Raw genomic sequence first — 19,213 nt, forward strand, 5'->3', positions numbered from 1 at the left:
AAAGGAAATAATCCATAATTGAGGGTTTTGGCTCAGACATCCAAGCATTCTGCCTTTCCATAAAACTGGTGCCCACTGTTAGAGGTGGCACCAACAGCTTCACTAATAGAGGCTACACTTAACTAACTGGAGAATATAAGATCTTCAAAAAAACAGACTTGGAGGGCATCAGAGGTGCAGTTAATGCTATACTTGGATTTCAGAAAGCTATTGGCAAGGTTTGACATTGGCGATGAATGGCAGAAATAAGGAGTTGTGGATGAGGGGTTAAAATGTGATGGTAAATCAATACTTGGTTTAATAACAGGAAGCAGAGGATATAAGTTGGCTACTCCAGAGATCAGTTTCAAGATCCTTCTGTATTTAAAATGAACTAATGGCACAGATTCTGGTAGTGTAAGCAAAACTTTTAGTTTAGTGTGAATTATAAAACAGAAGGTGGTCCAAAAGTAACGCCAGTCAAGTGAAGTTGCCCATCAAAGTCCTGTAATCTTTAACTTTGTAATTGTGGGTGTACACTCCAATCTGCAAAATGGTCATGTCCATTTCTACATGCTGGAGTGTCAGTAGAAGAAATTAAGCGGTGAAATTGATCTACACCAGCAGGGCGAAATGTACGGCTCATAGCAAATCGGCAGCCGGTTTTTCACTGTGCCAGTTTTTATGATCCATTGATTGTTATAGAAATGTTTTATTTCAAACTGAGGAAAAGCAACAATGAAACTAGGAAACAAATCTCCAAAAAGAGTCTGAACTAGCGTCGTGTGAACTTCAGTGGAAAGAAGATCAGGCAAAGTGAAACATTGGTTGCCAATTCACTGCGAGCCTTATTTTGTGCTGCTGACATTGACCAATTTCACCTCCTAAGAGTTTATCCCTCTAACAACCCTTAGACCTCAGTTATAATTTCTTTTATATGTTGTCTGGATCCATTGGTTTGCCTCGTAATCAAAAGGTAATGAGATTTGTTATGACCGAGGCGGGAGGAGTAGTCTGTTTATTCTGGTCCCACTTCTCCACAGGTCACAACATATATTTAAATTTTCCCGCTTACTGATATGGTCAATCATATACTCTATTTTCCCCAGAATAAGACATACCAACCATGTTTCTTTAATAAACAACAACATTATCAATTTATTACAAAACAAGTCTTAATCAATAATGAAGTAAAACATACACGCACAAAGAAATATTAAAGCCTCTTATTTATCTTAACCCCTCACATACATACACACATACATACACCGGTTAACCAGACACAAAAAAGGGATTTTTGTTTGTAGCGCTGTTACAAAGAAAAAAACCCACTTAGGCAGAATGCTTGTCCTTGGGTTTTGGTTTGGCATCCCAAATGCATATAGGTGGCTGTCACTGGAATCTTCCTAGGACAGTTCTTTTCAGGCAATGCTGAAGATCAGTTTGGGTAGGCTTTCCAAGAAATGCAGCTACAGAGGCTTCAGATAGGTCTTACAGCAAAAATGCAGCAACAAGGTTTCAGTTCCCACGCATTCAATATGCAGGGTTTCTTCAAATACAGTTGTAAATAGGAAACTGACACACTGGAAATGCAGGATTTCTTTTCGAGAGAGAGAGAGATGAGCTGGGTCTTCCTCTGGCAGGCAAAAACCAGCTGTCTGTTGTAACAGTTCAAACTGAAACTAAAAACATTCCAGAAGTCAAGCTTCCTGACTTCGATAAATCTTGACCTGACACTTCTTTGTAAACATCTCCCCAAGTCAAAATCAACCCCTGCTGGTTGATTATCTACAGGTGCCTTCCAGTAAGACTTGGCTACTAGCCAAATCCAGGAACCTTCTGGTGACTTCTTTAAAAAAAAACACAAAGTTCAGCATCTCTTTAAGATTCTAGATGAATCAGTGTCCATAATTCAACTATAAGCCCTTAAAACATATTTAACAAAAAAAAGCAATCTCATAACAGATTCCATAGTCAGCCATAGTGTTGGTGGTTCTTGGAATGAGCCATACATGGTGGATTTACAATCTGGCTCATGCAGTTAAGAGTCAACAAAGTGTGTAAGCTTGGTCACTTAACCCAGGAAAAGGCAAAAGAAAAAACTGGGCAATTCATCTGGGAAGAGAGGAAAATATTTTAAAAAGGCAATTCACCCATTTGGTCTTGCACAAATTCAGTGAGTAACTACAAAAAGGCACTGTCAGAATGCTGGGAACAATACATTGACCAGACTTTGGGCCAAGGGGAGATGCAGAATGAGGATCCAAATGAAATGATCTGTGTCTTTGTGTTTGTAAGAGAGAACTTCACTGTGGAAAACAGATGAATCTTTGCCTGAGATTTATTATCTTACTGGCTTCTAATATTAGTGTCTTTAGAGTTTCAATATTGTAAGTATTTATGGCTTTGATTAAACAATTTCTTTTGGTTTCACCAGGTGCTGCAAAGGTTGATAAAGTCCAGGGGAAAGTCACAGAGTAAAAACCTCAATGTCCAGTTGGTGGCAGCAGATAAACTGGCACAGTGCCCTCCAGTATGTAATAATTCAGCAATTGATCTGATTGATAAGGATACTTTAACAAGATAAACAGTGCACAAAGTAACAGGTTCCTGCCCATGCATGCTGTGCTCAGAAGACATGATACTTATTTATTAGTATAGATTTTGATAATTTAGCCATAGCAGCTGTAAGAAATACTTCCCTTTCAAGACCAAGTTTGTGTCTTCCTTCAGATAAACAGGCGCCAGAATCAGAGTTTGACAGAGTTCAAATTATTTTAACTTGAAAGAAAATTAAACTATCATCTATTATTCCAAATTCCTGAACTGGTTGTAAATTACAACAACAGCAAGACACTTCACAGGAACGTTATCAAACAAAATTCGATACAGAGCAACGTAAGGCAATATTAGGGCTGATGACCAATAGCTTGGTCAGAGAGGTAGGTGTTAAGCAGTGTCTTAAAGGAGTAGAAAGAGACAGAGAGGATGATGGAGGGAATTCCAGAGCTGAGGACATAGGCAGCTCAAGGCTTGGCTGCCATTGGTGGAGCAATTTAAAATCGGGGATGCTTAAGAGACCAGAATTGAAGGAGTGCAGATATCTCGGAGAGTTGTAGAGCTGGAGGAGATTACAGAGATAGGGAGGGGCAACGCCAGGGAAGGATTTGAAAACAAGGATGAGAATTTTAAAATCGAGATGTCACTTAATTGGGAGCCAATGTATGTCACCGAGCACAGTGGTGATGGGTGAATGGACTTATTGCGAATGAAGACACAGGCAGCAGAGTTTTGGATGACCTCAAGTTTATGGAGGGTAGTGCGTAGGAGGTCAAGTAGGAATGCATTGGAATAGTCAAGCCTAGAGTAACAAAGGCATGAATGAGGGTTTCAGGAGCAGGTGAGCTGAAGCAGGGGTAGAATCAGGTGACGTTACTGAGGTGGAAACAGGTAGTGTTAGTGGTGGCACTGATATGTGGTCGGAAACTCATCTTGGGGTCACATATGACACTAAGGTTGCAAACAGTCTTATTCAGCCTCAGACTGGTGCCTGGGTAAGGGATGGAGTCGGTAGTTAGGGAACCAGGTTTGTAGTGGGGATCAAAGACAATGGTTTCAGTCTTCCCAATATTTAGTTGGAGGAAATTTCTGCTCATCCAGGACTGGAAGTTGGACAAGTAGTCTTACAATTTCAGAGTAGTGGAGAGAGGTGGTGGTGAGATAGAACTGGGTGTCTTCATGATATATGTGGAATCTGACGCTGTGTTTTCGGATGATGTTGCTGAGGGGCAACAGCTAGATGAGAAATTTGAGGGGTCAGGGATAGATCCGTGGGGAGCACTAGAGGTAGTGGTGTGTGAGTGAGAAGAGAAGCCATTACAGATGATTCTCTGGCTATGACTGAATAGATGAGAATGGAAACAGGCAGGCACAGTCTCACCCAGCGGCATAATGGTGGAGAGACATTGATGGAGGATGGTATGGTCAACTGTATAAAAGGCTGCAGACAAGTTGAGAAGAACTTGTCACAGACAGATAGGATGTCTTTGTGACTTTGATAAGAGCCATTTCAGTACTGTGGCAGAATTACAAACATGGAATTCCAGGAAAGATGGGCATGGATTTGCAAGGCGACAACATGTTCAAAGACTTTGGAGAGGAAAGTGGGGTTGGAAATGTAAGGGTCCTTTGCAAGAAGGGCAATATCAATGGTTGTTTTTTGAGGCGAGGGCTGATGACAGCAGATTTTAAGGAGAGGGGGACAGTATCTGAGGAAAGAGAACCATTAACAATATTGGCTAACTTTGGGGCCAGGAAGGGAAGTTGGGTGGTCAACAGTTCAGTGGGAATAGGGTTGAGGGAGCAGGAAGTGAGTCTGATGAACGAAATGAGATTGGAAAGGGCATGAGGAAAGATAGGAGAGGAACTGGAGAACAATTTGAGTTCAGGGCTAGAGCAGGGGGGAACCTTGGAGGAAGGTTGGTCTAGTGGGCTATGGGGTGTGAGAGAAGCAGCAGAGGCAGATGATTGGATATTCTTAATCTTACAAAGAACAAAGAACAAGCTATTCGGCCCTCCAATCCTGTGCCGATCTTGATGCCTGCCTAAACTAAAACCTTCTGCACTTCTGGGGTCCATATCCCTCTATTCCCATCCTATTCATGTATTTGCCAAGACGCCTCTTAAACGTTGCTATCGTACCTGCTTCCACCACCTCCCCCGGCAGCAAGTTCCAGGCACTCACCACCCTCTGTGTAAAAAAAACTTGCCTCGCACATCCCCTTTAAACTTTGCCCCTCGCACCTTAAACCTATGTCACCTAGTAACTGACTCTTCCACCCTGGGAAAAAGCTTCTGACTGTCCACTCTGTCCATGCCACTCATAACTTTGTAAACCTCTATCATGTCGCCCCTCCACCTCCATTGTTCCAGTGAAAACAATCTGAGTTTATCCAACCTCTCCTCATAGCTGATACCCTCCAGACCAGGCAACATCTTGGTAAACCTCTTCTGTACCGTCTCCAAAGCCTCCACGTCCTTCTGGTAGTGTGGCGACCAGAATTGCACGCAATATTCCAGGTGTGGCCTAACTAAGGTTCTGTACAGCTGCAGCATGACTTGCTAATTTTCATATTCAATGCCCCGAATGATAAAAGCAAGCATGCCGTATGCCTTCTTGACCACCTTATCCACCTGCGTTGCCACTTTCAGTGACCTGTGGATCTGTACGCCCAGATCTCTCTGCCTGTCAATACTCCTAAGGGTTCTGCCATTTACTGTATACTTCCCACCTGTATTAGACCTTCCAAAATGCATTACCTCACATTTGTCCGGATTAAACTCCATCTGCCATTTCTCCGCCCAAGTCTCCAACCGATCTATATCCTGCTGTATCCTCTGACAATCCTCATCACTATCCGCAACTCCACCAACCTTTGTGTCGTCCGCAAACTTAATAATCAGACCAGCTTCATTTTCCTCCAAATCATTTATATATACTACAATCAGCAAAGGTCCCAGCACTGATCACTGCGGAACACCACTAGTCACAGCCCTCCATTCAGAAAAGCACCCTTCCACTGCGACCCTCTGTCTTCTATGACAGAGCCAGTTCTGTATCCATCTTGCCAGCTCACCTCTGATCCTGTGTGACTTCACCTTTTGCACCAGTCTGCCATGAGGGACCTTGTCAAAGGCTTTACTGAAGTCCATATAGACAACATCCACCGCCCTTCCTTCATCAATCATCTTCGTCACTTCCTCAAAAAACACGATCAAGTTAGTGAGACACGACCTCCCCTTCACAAAACCATGCTGTCTCTCGCTAATAAGTTCATTTGTTTCCAAATGGGAGTAAATCCTGTCCCGAAGAATCCTCTCCAATAATTTCCCTACCACTGATGTAAGGCTCACCGTCCTATAATTTCCTGAATTATCCTTGCTACCCTTCATAAACAAAGGAACAACATTGGCTATTCTCCAGTCCTCTGGGACCTCACCTGTAGCCAATGAAGATACAAAGATTTCTGTCAAGGCCTCAGCAATTTCTTCCCTTGCCTCCCTCAGTATTCTGGGGTAGATCCCATCAGGCCCTGGGGACTTATCTACCTTAATGCTTTTCAAGACGCCCATCACCTCCTCCTTTTTGATATCGACATGACCCAGACTATCTACACTCCCTTCCCGAGACTCATTATCCACCAAGTCCTTCTCTTTGGTGAATACTGATTTAGTGAATACTGGTGAGTACTCATTTAGTACCTCACCGATTTCCTCTGGCTCCAGGCATAGATTCCCTCCTCTGTCCTTGAGTGGGCCAACCCTTTCCCTGGCTACCCTCTTGCTCTTTATATATGTATAAAAAGCCTTGGGATTCTCCTTAATCCTGTTTGCCATTGACTTTTCATGATCCCTTTTAGCCCTCCTAACTCCTTGCTTAAGTTCCTTCCTACTTTCTTTATATTCCTCAGGAGCTTCATCTGTTCCCAGCCTTCTAGCCCTTATGAATGTTTCCTTTTTCTTTTTGACTAGGCTCACAATATCCCTCGTTATCCAAGGTTCCCGAAACTTGCCAAACTTATCCCTCTTCCTCACAGGAACATGCCGGTCCTGGATTCTAATCAACTGATGTTTGAAGGACTCCCACATGTCAGATGTTGATTTACCATCAAACAGCCGCCCCCAATCTAAACTCTTCAGTTCCTGCCTAATATTGTTATAATTAGCTTTCCCCCAGTTTAGCACCTTCACCCGAGGACTTATCCACAAGTACCTTAAAACTTATGGAATTATGGTCACTGTTCCCGAAATGCTCCCCTACTGAAACTTCGACCACCTGGCCGGGCTCATTCCCCAATGCCAGGTCCAGTACGGCCCCTTCCCTAGTTGGACTATCTACATATTGTTTCAAGAAGCCCTCCTGGATGCTCCTTACAAATTCTGCCCCATCCAAACCCCTAGCATTAAGTGAGTCCCAGTCAACTTAGTGACAGGTCCATGAGCTTTCTGCCAATATTCCTGCTAGGGTGCATGGCCGCACTGCAGCCTGGAAGGCACGGCACAAACCTTGTTCTGTGATAAATACTGAATGTATGCTGCCGCACAAAAGAATTTAAAGGGACAGTGGTTGGAAAAACTGGCCATGCACAACAACTAAACTTTAAAGGGAACATTGCTCCTCACACTTGTTGGAGATGAGGGTAGAGGAGACGGGCGAGGAGGGTTTAAGAAGATGGTTTTCAGTATAGAAAAGAAGCTGAGGGTTATCTTTATATTCCAGGAATAGTGAGCAGCTTTGGCAGACGAGCAAATATGTTGCTGTGAGTGGAACAGGATTAAAATTCTGTTTAAAATTCTACACATATAGCAGTGAAATGCATCCAGATAGATAACGGTGAATATGTAACCTATTTGTATCCATTAAAATAAAAAAGGCAGGTTAAGCCAAATGGAGTATCAAATTCCCCCTCACCTCCTACTGAAACCCTTGTACGTTCCATGCATTCTTCAGCTCCTGTCTCAATTAGTTCAGTTTTGTCCTTGCTGGCCTCCAATCCCCCCTCATTAAACCCGATTTTATCCAAAAACTCTGCTACTCACATCCTTTCCTATAGCAAATCCCTCTCCATCCCACTATCCTTGTCCTTTCTGATTTACATTCGCTCCCGGTTCCCCAAGCCTCAAGTTTAAAATTCTTGCCCTTGTCTTTGAATCCCTTTAAGGCGTCACTCTTCGGTATTTCTATAACCTTCGACAGCCCTGCTACCCACCCACTTCCTCCCCTGAACTCTCCAGTCTTGTGCATTAATCAATCAATAATCGATTAATTCCCTCACTAAACCCTTCTGCTTTTCCACCACCCTCTTCACCCTCCTTAAAATGCTTGATTTTGACCAAGCTTTTGGTCACTTCACCTGATATCTTTTCTTATTCTTTGGTTTGGCATTTGTCTTTGTCGCATCAGTGAAGTGCTTCAGGAGGTTTATTTTCTGTTAAAAGTGCTATAGCAAATCAAGTTGATGTTACATAAAATGACATAGAAATTACAGCACAAAAACAGGCCATTCGGCCCAACTGATTCATGCCAGTATTTATGTGCACGTGAGCCTCCTCTCACCCTACTTCATCTAAACCTATCAGCATATCATTCTATTCCTTTACCATTGTACTTATCTGGCTTCCCCTTAAATACTTCTATGCTATTCTCAAATATCCTCAATTACTCCATTTGGGAGCTTGTTCCACATTCTAACCACTCTCTGGGTAAAGAAGTTTCTCCTGAATTCCTTATTGGAATTATTAGTGACTATCTTATATATATGACCCCTAGTTTTGGACTGCCCAACAAGTGGAAAGGTCTTCTCTACATCTACCCTATACAACACCATCATAATTTTAAAGCCCTCTATTAGGTCACCCGTCAGCCTTCTCTGTTCTGGATAGATCCGGCCTGTTCAGTTTTTCCCCTGATAATTATAGTATCTCAGTGTTGGTACCTCCCTTGTAAATCTTTTTTGCACTTTCTCCAATGCCTCTATATCCTTTCTATAATATACACAGTACTCCAAGTGCGGTCTAACCATGGATCTAAACAAGTTTAACATAACCTCTCCGCCTTTTAATCTATTCCTGTGGAAATAAACCCCAGTAGTTTGTTTGCATTTTTATGGCTTTGTTAACTTATATTGCTACTTTCAATCTGTACCCCTAAATCACTTTGCTCCACGACTGCGTTTAGACTTTTATTTTTAGTAACTTGGTTGCATATTATTCTGAATTATACAAATACCATCACACTTTTTCATTTAACAGCTCATAATCTTTTCCAGCAAGCTATGCAACAGCTGACCAAGCTCCAAATGGAAACAATAACTCTGCTGCAACATTAAAATTTCAAAATGTAACCATCCCATGCAAATTCACCACATGAAATCTTGGGTTTGCCTTGCACTTTCTGTACTCCTCAGATCATAGCATCATAGACTGTTATAGCACAGGAGGCCACCATTTGGCCCATCGTGCCTGTGTTAAACTTAAACTTATCCTCTATCTCACGATGAAGAATTCCACGAAAGATGTGCCAGTGTAAAGTAATAATACACTAATCTTTTTAATTGGATTTTGTTTTGTAAGCTTTTAAAATGTAGTGTAGTTTGCTTAGAACAATGACAAAAAGGGCTCTATTTAATTATTGTGTCTAAAAATGCTGATTTTCTCTCTATTTGGTAGGAAATGTTTGATGTTATCCTGGATGAAAACCAGTTGGAGGATGCATGTGAGCATTTGGCAGAATACCTTGAAACATACTGGCGTGCGACACATACCCCCAGTAGCGCACCACTGAATCCATTGCTGGGCCGAAACCTAGGTAGTACTGCACTGTCAACATATCCTTCAGCTATCTCTGGGTTGCAGGTATGAACACAAACAATGTGGTTACCTGTGGAAGTAATGGGACGAAGTAAGCCATGACCCATATTTCAACACAAATATTTGAACACCTCAGACTCTTGTACCAAGATGTGCAAATGTTAAATTATTCACCATATCTATGATGTCCTTCACACTATGGATGTGGTTGAACTCCACGCACAAATAAGAAATTTCTATCACCTCTTAAGAGCTTTGCATCGTGCTTCCATCAGGTGCTCTTCCCTATCCCTGATAAAATCTCCTTGTGAACAGAGCATTACTCTGCTCGAGAGACTAAAATCAACACTGAAATTTCAAAATGCAACCACCCATCCAATTCACCACATGAAATCTTGGGTATGGCGCACACTTCCTATAGGTTTCACATTTCCTTCCTGCACTCTTCAGATTTTGGCATCCTGGAATCTTACAGCACAGAAGGAAGCCCATACGGTCCATCGTTCCTATGTTACACGCCAGTTTATCCAAACAAAACATATAAATATAAATAGATAAAGGGTCTTCATTGGTGGATGATTGACTTTAGCACTTGCAAGAAGAAAGGCATTGATCTTTTGGCCAGAGCGAGGCTGTAAACTTATGGATTTGCTCAGTATCCGCATCCCAAACAAAGGTGAAGTGCTGCTACTGCCATAGATTTGTGCCAATTATGTTGTTATCGCTTGAGCATCAATTGATGACTGACACTTTTTGAAGTGATCCTGATCTGAACCTGATTTTTTTTCCTGGCCTAGAGTTTGGCAAGAGGTTTTATTTGGCAGAACCAGCCTATTTAAAACAAAAAATTGAAAATTCTGAAATTTTAGAAGCTTCCCCCAAAAAAGCAAATAACTACTACACTACAAATGGTGTAAAAATGCTCCCAAATGTTAAACAAGATGTTTAATATGCACAGGAACAAAAGCAGATGACACCAGCAGAAGAAAGAACTAAGGATGGGGTCTTATTTATATCATATTGGAAAGCATGGAATCCATCAAGCTACTCCATCAGGCAGAAGTCCAGAATACTTATCTTGTCTTACATTTGACATGATATACCTTGCATCAATTCCCTCCATTTACATGACCTTTGTGGTTCAGTAGCCAACATGTTCCACATAGCATTCAATTGCCTTTGTAACCTTCAGTGCTGGTCCGAACCAAATATACATACAGCTCTTTCTTATATGTATTCTGTAACAGCTCAGCTAGCTCTGATGTGGAGCTAGTACTGGCACATGTATGATGGGCTGAACGGCTTCCTTCTATGCTGACATTTCTATGGTTACATGATAATTGCTTATCTGAGCATTCAAACCACTTATCTACTGAGGTCAGTTTCGTAAAAGCTTTGGTAAATTCCTCTCCCGACAGCAATGAAGCAAGGGGACATTATTCATCAACATCCTTTTTGTAAGTTACTGTCTATAAATGAAAATGACTTCTTCACTCAGGAACTTATCAAGTCTGTTCCAGTCAATGCTCTCATTATTTTAGAAACCACAATCATGTTCCTTCTAAACCTGTGTTTCTTTGAAGTAAACAGCCTCAATTCTTGGAACATATCCGAGTACCTAAGAGCCCTAAGGCTAGAAATGAGCCTGGGAGCCATCCTCTGCACCTCCTCCAGAGTCCAAGTTTCCTTCATAGGGACAAAAACTAGACATCATTTTTGTTTTAATTCATTCATGGGATGTGGGCATCGCTGGCTAGGACAGCATTTATTGCCCAACCCTAATTGCCCTTGAGAAGGTGGTGGTGAGCCGCCTTCTTGAACCGCTGCAGTCCATGTGGGGTAGGTACACCCACAGTGATATTAGGAAGGGAGTTCCAGGATTTTGACCCAGCGACAGTGAAGGAACAGCGATATAGTTCCAAGTCAGGATGGTGTGTGGCTTGGAGGGGAACGTGCAGGTGGTGCTGTTCCCATGCATCTGCATAATCCACATGAAACAAAGCCTCATATAATTGAAGTATAGTAGTATTTGTATAATACTTAGTGGTTTGCTCAATAAATCCTGAAACCCTGATTGCCTTCTCTATAGCCATCTCACGTTGTGCACTTTTTATCAGCTGTCAGCTATTACCACAGGTTTCTCTCTTGATCTGTAATCTTTAACAGGTCCTCTACTTGGTGCAAACATACCTGAAGCTTCTCCATCCCAAAACACAACAATGCAACCTTGCCATCTTCTTGAAAGCGTCAATGATCTCTGAAAGTAGGGAGTCCAACTTTTCCCACATGGTTAGTAATGTGAATGCAATGGCTGGCACGAGTGAACAGCATTTGTGACCAGAAACACCCCCAAATATTTCAAATGCAGCCACAACAATGATCTTTCACCTGGAAGATGGTAGCATAGTGGTAATGTTACTGAACTAGTAATCCAGAGCCCTAGGCCGAGGGACAGCTGTTCAAATCCCACCATAGCAGCTGATGGGATTTAAATTCAATTAATTAATACATTCAATTAATTAATAAAAATCTGCAATTGAAAGCTTGTCTCAGGAGTGGTGCCATGAAGCTATCAATGATTTGTCATTAAAACCCATCTACTTCACTAATGTCCTTTAGAGAAGGAAATGTGCTGTCCTTACCTGGTCTGGCTACATGTGACTCCAAACCCACAGCAATGTGGTTCACTCTGAAATGGCCTAGTAAGTCACTCAGTTGTCAAAGGCAATTATGGATGGGCAACAAATGGGGGCCTTGTCAGTGACACCCACATCCCGTGAAAGAATAAGCTTTTATATCCTATTTAAATTACAATGCTACAGGCACACCTACCTTCAAACACAGTCAGTAATATAAAAGAAGTGGTGCACACACCTCCAGAGGCAGGGAACATCACCTTACAAGACAACTTCACCCCTATCTCAGACACAGCACTGGCTCTGACCAATGTGTGTGACAGTCACGAGTGCACCAAATCCATTTGAGTGAACTCAGAACAGTAGCACTAGTTCTATCCACAATATAAGTAAGGCGCCAAATAAGATGCTGGCAATTTTACATTTGTGCTTGGAGCACTGAGAAAAATGTCAGGGATATAGATGCTACCGAGCAAGTCTACAACATTCCCTATCAAAATATGTACTGTTGATACTGTAAATTCTCAAAGTTTTCTGGAGCTAGGTGCACCCTTATTAATTTGAGGGTTGCATTATAACCAAAAAGCATTATCTTTTTCTCAGTTAACAAGTCTTCTATGCTTCTCATTTTTTAATGCTCGCTCAGCTAAGGGTGAGTTGGAATCAGGGTCTGGCATTAACGTTAATAATTTTCCTTGAAGTTATTCATTTATTTACGTATTTGTAAAAGTCAAATGCACTTAATTCATTTTCAGCTTTTGGAAAACAAACCGACTAGTTATTTTCACTTTAAGGCCGTCCAGTTAAACCTAGCGGCCCCACTGTGGGCTGTGGGGGAGGGGTGGCCCTCCCAGCAGCATGGCCCACCCCCATTGTAACAACTACCCCTTCCCTTGCGAACAACTCCCTTTCCCTAGCCAGGGCCTGGCTGATTCGCTTCGGCAAGCTCCAACCCCACTTACCATTTTCTCCAGCTTCCATCGCTGGCTGGGTCTAGGGTTTGCTGCAGTCCCATCAGTGGCCAGCGCCCCTAGTGGCACTGCTGAGACTGAAGAGCTGCCAGCCTGCTGATTGACCGGTGGCTCTTGGAGGCGGGACATCCTGCCTCAGAGGGAAGCCACAACTGCAAGTAATTAATTTCTGAGGACTGTTAAATGCGGTCGTGGCTTCCAGGGTCGGTAGAGATGGGCTCGCCCCTGGCTTTCCTGCCAATGGGCAGGGTCACAGCCTCCTCGTAAAATCCTGGCCATAGGATATAAACCAAATTAGATGTGAAATTAAGCTTGTGTTCTATCATGTATTTGTGTTCTGAATCCCTCTGTCCGATTGTGCCGAATCTGCAGTTGAATCCTTCATAAACTGCTTTCCCATTGTGTGTGTGTGTGTGTGTGTGTATGTATGTTATTTCCTCACTGCCTTCAGTCAAATCCTACATACTTCCTTTGACTCCTCTAGTTTGGTTGAATTATCCCAAATCTGTTTTCCATTGCTTATAGATCACTTCACAACAATTTCTATCAATCAGGACTCATATCTAACATTCATATGCTTCACCGCACCCTCACATACTTAGCAAGGTTGCATGCCTCACACCTACACCTCACAGCTTGCACATGCTGCCAGCTATTCAACCATGACAACCCCACACTCACACAAATTGCATAACATTCACTCACACTCTTCCCTCTCTCTTGCAGGAAAAGGTGGCGCACAGCCGGAGGCAGCAGGAGCTAACCAGAGGGGTAGAGACATGCCTGCATGTCCTAAACCCCTCCCCATTGAGGATATCATTGTGTAGGTCATTATGGGAAGGGCCATTGCTGAAGTCGTGGCCAGTGGTAGGGCCGGATCCATTGACCATGATGGTATCCTCATACTGAATCCTCTTTCTTGCCTCCCACTTCCTGCTCATCCCTACCTCTGCATCCCTACAAACTGCAGATAGTGTTAGCATGCACTTCTTATTTTTTCCTCTCCCCTCACCTTTTTATTTGAAGTGCCCAAGAAGTGGTGGAAGAGCAGTGAAGACAGGGAAGTCACTTGATTTCATACTCACAGCCACCAGCTCAGGTATTGACACGACAGGTATCATAGTCGGTGGGGTGGGGGGGGGGGGGTGGGGGGGTGGTGGTGGGTAGAGGGTCTGCATATGGGAAGACACCGAGCATGTGCTCTGCAGCCAGGGGACAGGGAAAGGTTAGCACAGGAGCCAACTCACCAGAAGGCAAGGCTGCACACGAGTTCTGCTGCAGAGGACCCAGATGAGGACCTTGATGGGCCAGGCTACAGAAAAAGGCTAATTGGTGTACACACCAAAATGGTTGGTACATTGGGAAGCCTGCCAGAAAGCTTACATTCAGTGCAAAGGAGCATGGAGGAGATCAGCACCAACTTGGCACAGGCTTTCCACAGAGAGTGGAGCCCATCCTTTCCTAAATGGAACCGGCAGCCAGCTTCACTTGTGGAACCAACTACAATGCAGCGTCTAATGGCCAATATCTCCACTTCCATTGCAGCACAAGCAGCAGCCACCCAACGTCTGAGTGCTGCAGTGGAAGCTCAAACTGCTACCATCATGGATCTGGATACCAGTTTTCAAAGGGGTTTCCAGAGTATCACAGCAATCCAGCAATCTGCCCTCCAACTAGGATTGCTGAGGCACCACCCCGGGGTATGGCAGTGGCTCTGCCAGAATGACTGCATTTGTGTTCCCACCCCTGCGACTCCACCAGTGCCTTTGCCTGTCAGCCAGCCAGCCCAGACTGCTGCCGGCCATGTCGAGGTGGTGCAGCCATCTAGGCCCAGAACTGTTCGAGGTCATCCTCCAATGCTATCTGAAGTCTCCTCCTCTGAAAGTCAGCAGCCTTTCATCAGCCATGCTGCAGCCACTGAAGTAGCAGCTCATTGGAGCACTAGGATAGGAAAAGGCACATGGAACTCGGGCACTAAGAGAATGCACAGGGGAGATTATTTTTGTAGGCAATATAACATGATTTTAAATTTGTATTGGAATGTGCATTTTGCATTGGCTTTTATTTATGCATTGTGGCCAAGAGGATGATGTGGTGCTCAGTGACAGAGGGAAGGTAAGGAGTGTGGGAGTGTTGGTGAATGGGCGATTGGGGTTGAGTTTACTGGTATCGCACTTGTCTCAGTTCTTCATGTACAACCCAGGCAGAAATGGGTAATCTAGGTTACTTCTTCTTTCTCCTTCCTGCTCTTCAGCCTGCTCCTCTTCAGCCTCCTCCTCATGCTGCTGCTCCTCAGCTTCTTGCCTGACAGGTGGTGACAAGGGCTGTTCCTTCATGATGGTGAGGTATGCCACGTATCACCACAAATCTTGAAACCCTTTCACCTTTTAACCGAGTATTGCAGGGCTCCTCCTGCTTTTCCTGCTCTGCAGGGCCTCTGGTCATTCTCCAAGTCATGATGTATTCCAAAAGAAATGCCAACCACTGCACCCATGTCTGGTTTGTGCAGAAGCCGTGAAGTCAGCAAAAAGCTCTAAAGCACCTGTTACACCACTCCCTGTTGACTTTTGGAACTTGAAACAATTATGGAAAACATCAAAAACGTGTACAATTGTAACAACAGCCAGAAGAAATAAACCAGCAACTACCCAGCAAGCAGTTGATGATCTCTTTAAATAGGGCCAGGTTGTGGGGGGGGGGGTGGTGGGGAAGTGTCCTTCATGCTACTAAACATCATGTTCAGTTGTGTGAGGTTAAGAGAGGGTGTAGGCTGGAGTGTGGAGTTCCAAAGTGGCAGCACTGGCTTCAAAACAGCATTGCACACTGATTGATGTCATGATCTGCCTGCTCTACATGCTTCTGGTGGATGTTGGATGCACGCATGCTAACCCCTTTACCAATATGGCATCTGGTACATTTCAGGCCAAAGAGATGCCACTTTGGAACCTTAAAGGGCCTTGGCCGCTACCGAACCCAATTCAGCCGCCATAGCCTTTCATGATGCAGGTTCGGCAAGTGATTAAGAAGGCAAATGCAATGCTGTCATTTATTGCAAGGGGAATGGAATGTAAAAGTAAGAGATGTTTTGCTACAGTTGTACAGGACATCAGTGAGACCACATCTAGAGTATTGTGTATAGTTTTGGTCTCCTTACTTAAGAAAGGATGTAATTGCATTGGAAGCAGTTCAGAGAAGGTTCACTCAATGATTCCTGGGATGAGAGGGTTATCTTATGAGAAAAGGTTGGACAGGTTGGGTCTGTATTCACTGGAGTTTAGAAGGTTGAGGGGACGACAGGGTGGATGTTGAAAGGATGTTTCCCCATGTGGGAGAGACTAAAACTAAGGGGTACAGTTTAAAAATAAGGGGTCTCCTATTTAAGACAGAGATGAGGAGAAATCTTTTCTCTGAGGGTCGTGAGTCTGTGGAACTGTCTTCCCTGGAGAGCGGTGGAGGCAGGGTCATTGAATGTTCTTAAGGCAGAGGTAGACAGATTCTTGACAAACAAGGGAGTCAAAGGGTATTGGGGGTAGGCAGGAAAGTGGAGTTGAGTCCACAAACAGGTCAGCCATGATCTTATAGAATGACGAAGCAGGTATGAGGGGCTAAATGGCCTACTCTTGTTCCTAGTTTATATGATTGTATGATCTCCATTTCCTCTCATGGAGTAGGATTACGCTCAGGATGCAGGCAATGTAGGTCAATTTTAGTCCAGGCTATCATGCAAGAACAGGGCATGGAGCTGTTAAATTTGATTGATTTGACTTACTGCCCCATTGGCTGTCATTTTAACTCCCAACTTCATTTAGACAGCTGAGGTGACCACAGGAGGCAGGCAGATGTCTCATGAATGCATGCAAATTGGGGTCCTATGATGTAATTAGCATGCATTTTAATTGGTTAGAGTGGAAGTCCTGCCCAGCGGCCAATCCGCAGTGACTTCAAACACTGACTGACTGGAAGCACTGTTTAAATGGCATTCAGATCACAGGGATCTATGTGTTATTGTACTTAATGGATTTCCAAGTGTATTTTGAATTTGAAGATTACTTCTTGCTGTTTTTTCCTTATACACCGTGATTAAGCTTTCACAGCTTATCGAGGGTTTTTATTCATTCATGGGATGTGGCCATCTCTGGCAAGGCCAGCATTAATTTTGCATCCCTAATTTCCCTTGAGAAGGTGGTGGTGAGCTGCCTTCTTGAACCGCTGCTGTCCATATGGTGAAGGTATTCCCAGAGTGCCGATCCCTCTAACTCACTTTCTCACCCACTTAGGGTGCTAATCTCTGTGCTGGTGACTAGAGTGGATGAAGCATGTGATGATGTGTCCTCAAAGGATTGTTCTTCTCTGAGATATCTTCTTCAGGAAGTTCTTGCTGCTGAGAAGGTCCTAGAGGAAAGGGAAAATGGACAAGTCAGCACGGCACTGAGACACTGGACAATAGCAGATAAGAGAGTTCACAATGCAGCTTGATATTGTCCTGTACTGCAATGTACTGCAACACAAAGGAAAGCAATGAGCTTTGTAGAGAACTAGTGAAGCAAGACGAAAAAGGGATAATCTAAAAAATGATCTGCTCAGGAAGATTGAAGACTGATTATAATCCACATAATGAATGATAATTACAATGCATTCAGACAACCCTTCAAGTTTTCCATAATCTTTCTATAGGCAACGTGCTTTGTATTCAGCTGAACTATGTACAAGACCATAAAACTATGCTGCTATCTAAAATACAAGTCAATATTTGCTTAGTCAATCCACCTTCTTGTTTAACAAAGAACACAAATTATAGATGGGTGGAGGAACTCAGTAAGACAAATTTGCCCAGTCAAAGATGCTAACATGGAGATCATCAGGGGTTCAGAGGCGGGAAATGCATATAATCAGGTGGGATGGTGGTCAGGGGGAGACTCCGCCACCTTCCCACCTCTGCCAAAATTAAGTCTGCGGCAGGAAGGCATGTGAATGGCCTTTCCACCCCGCCACCGATTGAGGCCCTTAATTGGGCAATTAATGCCCAGTTAAGGGCCTCATCCCGTCACCGCTGCAATTGGCTGAGTATCAGGCAGCCCTGTCACTGCACCGGTAGCACGGCAGGAAAAATCGCGCAAGCTGCTTGTTGGCTCAGCGGGGTATGGTCCCTCGTTAAAAGACACTTAGTGCCTGAACAAAGGACCCAATATTGTGAAGGGGGGGGCCTGTGGAGAGGCACCCCCCCTGTCCTTGCTGCTGACCCCCTTATAACCCCCTTCCCTGCGACCCCCACCCCACAAGACCCCTCCAGCCCCGACCTACCTCTGGCCTGAGTCCAGTGTCCCTCCTGGGCCTCGGGTGAGTGCTCCACCGGCAACAGCCACCACCTCGGTAGTGGCACTGCTTAGCTAAAGCGCATCCGGCATCTGATTGGCCGGCAGTTCTCAGACGTTGGGACTTATCAAGCGCATAATCTGAGTACATTTGGGGTAGAACGTCTGAACCTTCACTGATACTCCATAGGATTCAATTGCCTGATATCACCAGAGTTTCATTCAAACCAAAATAGGAATTGCTGGATGGAAAAAGAAAGCAGTCCATCTTATTGGCCTTTCATCATCCTGGTAGTCGCCTAATACAGCAATAATGGAGTTGTTCAATAATCATAGCAATCAATCGCTATCAGTTAGTCTACAACCTACCCATAAATGGCACAAGGAAAATGGCAGACGTGGAAAACTTTGGGAACCATAGTTCCAAAGTCATCTTTTTCCTCTCAAGCGTTTACACATACCACAGCAGAATGGCAGCCTCCTATGTCGTTATGACTCTATGACTCCACGTCATGTCTCATAATCCTCATATATTGTATCCCACAAGGTTTAACACTAGCTGCTTCCAGCATTTCTCCTGGGGATCAATTCCATAGATTGACCACTCACTCACTGAAATATTATTGTTGCAGATTAGTTTTGATATTTACTTCGCCCCTCCACACCCACCCATTCAAGCACAGGCCACGCCCTCTGGTTCTACTGTTCTGGACAAGGCGAAATAACTTGCCATTGCTTTATCAGCAAAGTAGATAACTTCTGCTATCTAGGCTCAAAAGAGAAACCTTTTAAGTATTCATTTTCACAAGGCAAAGATAAGAATTCAAAAGTAATCACTCAAACTGCATCAGCCTGTGATGACTTTTCATACATAGTCCTAACCCATGTCCTTTAATTTTGTCTATTAGGACGTCTGTTACTCTCTTCCATGCTAACTTACAGCAGT

At 43.7% G+C, this 19,213-nt stretch overlaps 1 protein-coding gene across 1 annotated transcript in view; it reads left to right on the forward strand.

Moving 5' to 3' along the window:
* Positions 1-19,213, forward strand: part of cacnb4a (calcium channel, voltage-dependent, beta 4a subunit) — a 308,607-nt gene that overhangs the window by 289,098 nt on the left and 296 nt on the right. The window contains exons 12-13 of the mRNA XM_068034482.1: positions 2,417-2,512; positions 9,208-9,393. Of these exons, the coding sequence (XP_067890583.1) occupies positions 2,417-2,512; positions 9,208-9,393 (282 nt within the window). The remainder of the gene's footprint in view (positions 1-2,416; positions 2,513-9,207; positions 9,394-19,213) is intronic.

The sequence above is a fragment of the Heterodontus francisci genome, chromosome 7 (assembly GCF_036365525.1).
Source record: "Heterodontus francisci isolate sHetFra1 chromosome 7, sHetFra1.hap1, whole genome shotgun sequence".
Classification (NCBI taxonomy): domain Eukaryota; kingdom Metazoa; phylum Chordata; class Chondrichthyes; order Heterodontiformes; family Heterodontidae; genus Heterodontus; species Heterodontus francisci.